The 9,635-nt window shown below is 41.8% G+C and overlaps 1 protein-coding gene across 1 annotated transcript; it reads left to right on the top strand.

The window, feature by feature from the left end:
- Nucleotides 1-4,560: 4,560 nt before the first annotated feature.
- On the top strand, nucleotides 4,561-6,520 carry SARC_02943 (serine/threonine protein kinase; the record flags this gene model as incomplete). The annotated part of the gene is made up of 3 exons (XM_014303288.1): nucleotides 4,561-5,230; nucleotides 5,299-6,032; nucleotides 6,344-6,520. 3 exons carry the CDS (start codon nucleotides 4,561-4,563, stop codon nucleotides 6,518-6,520), a joined length of 1,581 nt encoding a protein of 526 aa, XP_014158763.1.
- Between the last annotated feature and the right edge of the window lie 3,115 nt (nucleotides 6,521-9,635).

Genomic DNA, 9,635 nt, shown 5'->3' with positions numbered 1-9,635 from the left:
TTTATGTTAGATGCCTGTGTTTGACGAACATCGGATCACACAATGTTTGCCTATGGTATCGTGCTACGAATTTTCTTGGCAACAGGGAGTTTTAGACACTTTTTGGAACTTAAACATACTGGTTTGCGTCGAACGATGGCTTGTAAATATATAAGACCATATTCTTTTGTATTGCATGAATAAAGTTCTTCTAAAGCTGCATTCTATCGCAATGGCTCCCATACACAATTTATGCCGCAAAGGAGATGTAGATGGGGTGCGAAAGCTTCTGGAGGCAGGCGCCGATGTGAGCTTGGCCGATGAGTGTGATCAAGTGTGTGGTTAATTAGTCATCTGCTTAAAATCGTGACCTGTTTAAACATACATTATAATATAGACACATAACTTGAGCAAGTTACTTAACACATGACATAGAAACATGACATACATCTGTTTTGTTGTCTTTCAAGATTCGTGCATATCCGCAGCTCTATCTGATGTTCATCTTCATTCTTCCCGATATCGTATCATGCCACTTGTCCGACTTGTTTCTAGTAGACTGCTTACTGCTTGTACATGTTTTGCCCTCCATAAGCTTATTTGATTAGCAGAGCTTGTGTGTTGATACGAATGATAGACAGAATATCAGAACTCGTACTCTACACAAATGGAATATGATATTTGAGTCTGAACGAAAATGCCCTTGGTGTTGGCATGCGGTAGTGGTGTTGCTTTACAGCAATTACTGCTCTCAAATGTGCTTTTTGTCTTTCAATATGACTGCCATATTCTAGTGTGTATTATTTTCAGTTTACTATAGGTTGTCACCTAAAACAGTGTTTACAATCGATACTACTTGGAAAATGCACAGAATCCTGATAAAGTACCATCTGCTGGTCGATCTCTGCCCTGCATCCTTTTTCTATATACATTTATATATATATTATAGCACACTGGAGAGCGCTGAAATTACTCTTTCCGTTCTTTATACTTGTACTAGTTCAAGTATCCACTGCACGCTGCCTGCTCATCGCAATCCTCTGTGTAATTTGTGCAGCTGCTGCTCGACTGGGATGCTGAGATTGAGGCCACAGCTGCAGTGAGTCAATACTCGCGTGTTTGGGAGTTGCTATTATGTTCGTGAAGAGTAAATGGGCTCAGAGCTCCCCGCTACCACCAAGTGCTACGGGAAGCCTTCGTTTGCATCAAGTGCACTATTTTTGATATGGTGATTCTGCAAAGAATAAGATACTCCCATAGTTATGTTATGTGCTATAATGAATGAACTGGCTGTGTTTTCGCGTCGTTCTGTGACTGTATAGTGGATATATTATACGTGTCGCCGTTCCTAGCTATCAGCACAGCTTTAAATTGCGCGTGGTTATCTCACACTCTAGTATCGATTTAGCTGTACACGTGTGTATTTCAACAGCTATTGCTTTATGCACATTTATTTCAAACTCACTAAGCTTTTGTCTGGTAGTGTAAGTACTTGTCAATATATGAACAATACTATTACAGATGAAACTTGTATTCCACGCAATGTCGAATCTTCTAGTACATGGTTACAATCTATCTTGTTTTAACCTGCATATTCTGAAATCATGCTGTTCGTGTGAAATCCATAGTTATATTTTATACATTTACGAAGTGTGTGGCTGCCAAAATGAAATCTATAGTGATTTCGAGCATTTCAGAAGTGTATGGCTGCCTGGCACCTGTAGTTTAATATACGTGGCCGTCACAATTGTCAATCTGTGAGTGGATTGATCGTACTTCTCAAATCTGAGGTGTTTTTGGGATATCATCTCTGAATGTTTAGCAGTATTTCACAACATGGCAAGGGAGACTTACTTGTTTTTGCAATGTCCCGCTTATCGAGCGTCGTATCTTGGTTTCAAATGGCAGGCTCTTGGGCTATACCTGGTTATGGCTTCCTTGGCACTTACTATAATCAACACAGCCTTGGGGATATACACGTGGGATGAGCGTCATTGTAGCTATTCCATACAATGTTCTACTTCAAAACAAAGTCGTGTATATAGGATAAAGTCAAGATATACACGAGATAGTTGATGACTGACATAGATTACTCCGAATGATCTTCGCAGTATGGTATGACTGCACTTCACATTCTCTGTTTCAAATCTTATGCGAACGATGAGATCATGAAGCTTCTGCTTAGGAATGGTGCCAGTATCGAGGCGCAGGCTCGGGTAAGCCGCACATTTCTTAACTGCTTTTACCATCATTTGAGGCTATGTATATGATAGCATATAGAGTTTAGGAATAGGGAGTGTGCTGTGTTTGCGGCAGACTTGCATGACTGTGTACATGTTTAAACAAAGACCTGATGTTTCTGATTCTTAGGTGTTGTGCTTGTCTTCCACGTTTTCTTTATCAGTACATGTGGCATTGAAAGGCAAGCATATTCACTGAAAAGAATTTTTAACTAAGTACAGCTACATCTGCATCATCACAGCCGATCTCATGCTTCTGCCAATTCGTTTCTCATATAGTAAATACTTACGAAGAAAAATTGGTGCCGACTACACCCACTGTTTTTCATATGTACGTATCCATTTAACTTTGCTGTGGTGAATCTTAACGGTGCAATCCGCTGACGTCTACTACTGAATTAGTGATGCATGTGTCGACTTACGTGAGACAATGAACTTTATTTGAATATGTTTGTTCAATGATACAATTCTTGAAGTGCATATAGCGTGTTTACCACAGTTCAAGCTCGGTGATTGCAATGCAGCTGTTCTGTAGTGATAATACCGAATTTGTTACCCTCCGAAGCCGGTTCAATTTTGCACGACTTTTTATCCTCGTTGTCTCTTCACAACGGGTAACCATTGTGATTGAATACTGAACATATGTAAGTGTGGTATTTGCTACGCTGCACTAATGGCCGATGTACTATTACGTATCATACAACTCACATGCATCAAGAAATCAAGCAAAGTTGAATGCGCGTCGATCTTTTATTTTTTTGATATTTATTGTGCTGTCTTCCTTTCTATTTATTTGTGCTGTTTAATATTGTGTCGGTATGCTGACTGTCAAGTGTAACTGTAGCTGTCTGTAAGGTGGTGTTTGCCAGATAATCGGTCTATTTCCGCGTGTTGCTTGTTCTCGTATCATTCTCATCTGTTCTGAGGGGATTGTCTTTGACGTGACCATGTGCCTTTATACATTGGGTGAATGGAACCTTAAAACTGCGTGCGTTCTAATTCATCGAAAATCTTTTCAGAGTTTGATGAGGCAATCACGTATTTTACGAATTCAAAATTCATGAAATTTATAATTATCTTGCGTCAATTTAAAATTAGATACCGACATCAGCTACGCCTGTTTGTATAGTGCAACTGGAAATGTCAACAATAACTGTTTGAAGTACTTCTATATTTGCGAATCAATTGGAATAAGTAATACGGCTCTTCAAGTGGCTGATGTACTTGATTTAATACACACGACACATTTTGTATGGAATTAACCAGGATAACTTGACCCCGCTCCACATCGCCTGTAAATGTCAATGCGATAACGCCATGCGACTGCTGGTTGAAAATGGCGCAAACATGGGAGGCGAAAACAAATGTGAGTAAAGGATACCACAATACTCATCTTGCGCAGCGTTGTTCATCTTAAGTATGATTTAGTATTAATATCGCGGAATCTATTTGTAGTGCTATTTAAGGAGATTGAGTGGTAATTTATCGGGCGAAGTTTGTCGCATGAGGCATTTGCTTTCTTTTCACGGTTGTCTGGCGGTGGAAAGTTCATAATGTGTAATTGGGAGTTTTCACAATGGTCCTCACCTGCATTTGCATAGTGGTACGAGTATACACGCGTGCAAATTACCGTATTATAACTCCCAGACACATCCTCACCTTTATTCTATCGTACCATTCGGGACATTCATCTTCATTATAATATTTTTGTATAGTCTATGAACTATAGATGGGGAAGACTCCACTTGAATTGTGTCGAGACAATGATATGAAATCGTACCTGATACAAGCTATTGAGGAGAAGAAAGTATGGTCCTTATTTTTCGCATTCGCTGGTAGCTTTCGAGTAATTCAACCCAACGTTCTCGACCGTTGTGTGTCGCGTTTGAACAGGCATGGCCAAAAATGTTTAGCAATGGAATGTTTCTGGGGGCATTTCCATGTAGCTACACACTTGATTTTTATTCCTGCCCGAGGTTTGCATTTTCACTTCACCGGGCTAAACCCTTATTAACAAGCCACAAGGGACTTCGTATGTTGGCACTGTACTTCTCTGAATACAATTGGTTAGTGCTTAAGATAAAAGGTTTTTTGAGGCAGTTGTTGTGAAAGGGCTAATTTATATCACAAACTACGCATGTAGGTTTACATATGCGTTCTATCTCTATGTCATTAGCGCAAGCAGATGATAGCGAGATGCTTTGGGTGATTCCAGAAGGCACAACAGGACTCACTAGTACTGGCCCGGGCGGCGCTGGAGTTAAGGATCCCGACTGTCGAAGAAGGCTCTGTTTCGCACATACTAGCAGATGCAGACGCATGCTAAAAGTATACAACTCATATGCGGCAGATACGCCAACCGGTGGTTGAGCTGGTTATGGAATGCTGTACTGTATTGCGGGATGTGCAGACCTGTTCAGCGGTCGAGGCCAAGAAAGAGGATGTCAAGGAGGCTGAGATGGCGCTCGAAGCCTTGAATACTCTGCAGGAACAGGTACGTAGTGGCGATGCGGTGCTAGATGAGACAATCACTGAACGCAACGAGTTGGGACAGCGGTGTGTAAAACTGATAGAAAGTGCAATGCAGAATCGACCAAAAGATCCAGGTGCGCCTATCAGAGTGCGTGCAGCTGAGGTACTAAACAAGCTGCGTATAACGCCGAATGATAAAGTGCCTCGGCAGGAAAATTTTGATGGTTTGCGTAGACTGTGTGACAGCGCGTGCGCTAGAGGCGAGAACTTTGCTACTGCGTTGGGTCTTAACTCAGCTCAAAGTAAGGCGTGCGATGAGGCAGTGACCATTGCGCGCAACGCTCTTCCCAGTTCGTTATTGCGAGAGTATGGATACGAATCTGCAGCTGATATTTCAATGCGGGACTGCATCGATCCATGCAAAGCCGCACTGACCGCAGAGATGACCTTCCTGGAAGGTGGTGCACGGTATCTTACCGAACGCATCAAACTTGCAGGCGTGTTCTCTGCCCTGGAGACTGCATTGGATACAGTGATAAGTTACTACCGCCAGAGCCTTGAGCAGGAGTTTGCGTATGATCGCCTGACTGAGCAACATGCTTGCTAGGACTGAAAGCCCCAGATGTCTCGCTAGTACATGAACAACACAAGGGGAATTTCAACTTCAACCTCGAACGGAAGAAATGGGATGCGCGTGTTCTCCTTGCCGAAAACGAGACAAATGAAGCCACACTACGCAAAGATCGCGGAGTGTGGCAACGAAACACCCGAGATCGAGAGAAGGCTGCTAGGCACGAATTGACTGCTTGGCTTCAGTATACAGGCACACACTATCCTGAACTGCTCAGAAGTCCAAGTGTCACGGCTTGTTTCACGTGGGAGTGGGAGCTAAAGTGTGCGGCACAGGGGCTGTTGCGCAAAGGAGACAAAATTAAAAATTATCAGCATGTGAAGATGCTATCGGAAAAGAAGGATCGATCCGTGAGACTCGTCACCGATTTTGAGGGCAAGCATGTAGTAGTCAAGTCCTACATCCTCACCACCAGCTCACACTTCTCGCACTTCATGAAGACTTGTAGTAAGCTGGGTGGACTGCGGGGAGCGATCAATATTGTGCCCATCATTGGGGTATTTACTGAGGAACACTTTGGTCACGTACTCATGTACAACTACAAAAGCGGTGATCTTGAGGCATGGATGCAGAACCACCCAAAGCGAGATCCAAAGTTGTGTCTACGGATAGCGCACCAAGTCGTGGCTGCAGTCGAGAGCTTGCACACTCGTGACATTGTGCACTGCAACTTAAATCCCGAGAACATATTCTTGACATCCAAGTTAGAGGTGAGCAATACGAGATTATGAGCCAGTTGGCAGCTAGTTCTTGTTTTTTTAGGCCATATCTCGTTTGCACGATAGAGAAGTCTGCATATTCTTTATGTAGGATGATATGGCCTCCATAAACAATTTTTATATATTTATAAGCTTTCAATGATTCATGCTGATTCGATCTGTCGCATTTAATTTCACGAGATACTCGTCCAATGATACTGTAGTCAATACTTGCTGGTAATGAAGCCTGTTTTCGTCATTCCCATCAACTCAGTGATCAGAACAGCAGCCGTGTTTACTATTATTTGCATTACTATGTACAGGCTGTGCTGGGCGACATTGACGATTTGCGCGACGCAGACTGCACTATAACGACTGCGGTAGTAGTGACGCGTAAATTCGAAGCACCCGAGATACGCAGTAGATTGGTGAGTAGGTTTGACAAGAGTGCGGACATACATTCACTCGGCCTGGTGCTGAAGATCTATTCAGTGGTGTGAGTGTTTCTGATACTTTAACGGCAGCGACGGACACGGCAGTCACCACACTCGTTGTTCAAATGACTCGAAAGCGACCAACTGAGCGTCTAACACTGTGTGAAGTGACAGCTATGTCAATTTTTATTGATCTGCAAAGTACTCGACTGTGTGGAATTTGCTGTGAGCCATATGTTGCAACGGAGAGTCTGATGTGTCGCAATGGGCACGTGACATGCAACGGCTGTGTGAATGACTGGATGAGATTTGCCATGACAAGCGCGAGTTTCGTCGCTCAGAATGGTGGACTACTACCATGTTCAATGCTGATGCATGGGTGTGTGAAGCTGTGGGAGCCAAAAGTATATGCAGCCCATGTGCAACAAGCTACTTTCGATGAAGCCATGTGTCTGGTAAACCGGCCCAAGGTGCGTGAGGAGATTTTAATCGAACAGTAGCGCGAAGCGGCACAGAAATTTTATTCGCCGCGTTGCGACAAAGAACTTAAACCTTTTTGATTTTCAAGGTATGAGTTTGAAAATAAGACTATATATCAATAAAGATCTGGAATTGCACACCGAAATATGTTTGAACAACCGTTTATTCAACATTGATCTAAAACAAAACAAAGTGGTATAAAAATAGTCTACCCCAGAATGAGTATCTTGATATTCAAAGCGCCTACGAGGGCACTATGAGCGGCTGCCGTGTCGATGCACTACACAAAGAGATTAAAAAAAACATTCACGATTACCATAGCCGACAAATATCAAAATCATACTACAGCAGCAACAGAACAATATGCAAGGCACATGAGAGTCACACCAGAACCATAAGCAGTATCAGGTATCAATACACGCAACTATCTCTTAGCTCCTACATTTTTCACAATCTCTGTTGTATGTATGCAAGAGCTATTTATTAGAGAACATTTTAAGGCAATTCGGATCCCGAAGGGATTCGGGAGTGCCTTTTGAATCTTGGAGTTCGTCGAGATAGATCCTATTCTAGTGTTTAGAATATTTCAAAGGTTGTTTTACGTGAGGTGAGGGGGCCCATTCGCTGCAGTTGGATGGGGCTAAAATAGGTTATGTCTACCATTGGCGTAGCATACATAGATTCATACAGTTTTTAATCTAAGTAAGGTCACAACTAACTGAACACAGGAGGGGCCCATATTGAATCAGTCATCCGACCAATTTTTACACCGAGATTAATATTTATTGCCTTATGACTTAGTTCTCTGGTGGTGAACGAATCAAATAATGTCGTCATACTTCATCTTTCGGTGAGCGTTCTAACCGTTGGACGTGAGGAGTGCGATATTCACAGCGCACAGAGTCTTGGAACCCGCATTCTGCATTTTTGAGTATGCGGAATATATAGAGAAAGATTAGTTTGCAGATACACGCATTAGCCTGCCATTGCAGCCATAAATACTTTATCGATAAAAACGATCGCTCAGAGTGAGACGTATGTTGAGTTGTCAGTAGTAATTCGCTCTGAATCCTATGCTGAATTGTAAGTGCCATGTAAGCCGAAATTGATTTCGTTGCCTTCAAAAGATCCGGTGATGTGTTATACGGGTGAAACTATCATGATAGCACACATCCTCTGTCAATAGGGACTACCTGACTTGCAGCATCATAATGACACATCTTGAGACGTAGCTACGACATCGATCATGTTACTGCCATATGTGGTGAACAAACTGTGCTATCCGCGTAAGCAGTTCTATATATTGTATGATATCTCGAATAGGAACTCGACTCTTCCACGATAAAAAGGTCTAAACAAGCATCTACAGTATATCGGTTGCATAAATATTTACAACGTATAAGTTGCATCGCTGTAAGAATCGACACTCATGTTCCGTAATATAAAAATCTCCACAATAAATACGACGACAACAGATTTCCTGTTCAGTCACCTGTCCATATCATTCTTGTCACCCTCTACCCATTGGTTTCCACTGTTTACCCCAAAGAAGTCGATATGCATGTCAATAAGACCACATACAAGTTAAGATGGATTCATTTTAATCATTAAATGCACTCGTACCAAATGAGTTCATGTAGACTATATGTAGTAGATTATTTGAACAATTCCATGAAATATGGAGATCTCTGAGCTCCATTCTTTTTGTATTCATTATGGGTAGATAGTGAGTAATCTATATATGGATTCTTTAGCTAAATTAGGATCCTGAAAAAGACCAAACCAGGTAGTATTGTACAGAGATTTCTGCCTACAATTATTGATTCGCCTTCTTGATTTTCTTTGCTTGCAGTAGCAAGTACATGGATTCTCAAGCCATGTCATACGCCTAATGAAACGATCTCATCGATCTCAATATTTTATCATCGAATGAGATATAGCAAGACAGTTTAAGCGAGCCCACAGGGTATGTGTGAAAGGTAAAGATAAAAACCACAGGCGGCTGCTTTAAATGCCCGTAATATGAAGATAAGTTCCGTATGGCGCGTCATAGAGGGCAAGGAGAGATTCAATCAAACGATTTACTTGCTTACAAGTATGAACTTGGTTGAAAACTTTTGATGCCTTAATGTGTACGTCCACACTCCATGTCGCTGCAATAAAATACATATCTAATCATTCACATCAAACACTTTCAATATATTTCTGCATGGGAAACCATATATCTAGTTTCCGTCGCCAAGAAAGCAACCATACGCAACTATACACAGATCCCTGTACAGAGTTCTTCGAATAAAAGTACATGTCATAGTTAAAGGCCTGTACGCTAGTTTTTGACGACTGTAATGAGAAAACCAAAGTGTATGAGATCGCACGCAGGAGCGTAATAGACTTGAATCAGTACTTTTTATCGTTCAAAATATTTAGACTACTAAAGTGGAGGTGATACCCATAGTCAATCCGCACTATACTGCTCTTAGCAACACAAGGTAACCCAGTAACTCGTAGTACAATACCAGGTGCAGGGCACAAATGTTTTTGTTTCAAAAACAAGATATAAAAACAAGAACGTTAACGTTTTCACACTTTGGCCTAAAAAAATCCGACGTTTGAGCTCTTTGGTTTGTCGTATTGCTCATTGCACTTCAGCTTTCATCATTGGGAGCTTATTGCAGACAGCTTCTAACTTTGAGAGTTCATT

Source organism: Sphaeroforma arctica (genome assembly GCF_001186125.1).
Source record: "Sphaeroforma arctica JP610 unplaced genomic scaffold supercont1.140, whole genome shotgun sequence".
NCBI classification, from domain to species: Eukaryota; class Ichthyosporea; order Ichthyophonida; genus Sphaeroforma; species Sphaeroforma arctica.
The sequence above is the reverse complement of the archived record's forward strand: the minus strand, read 5'-3'. Positions and strand labels throughout refer to the sequence as shown.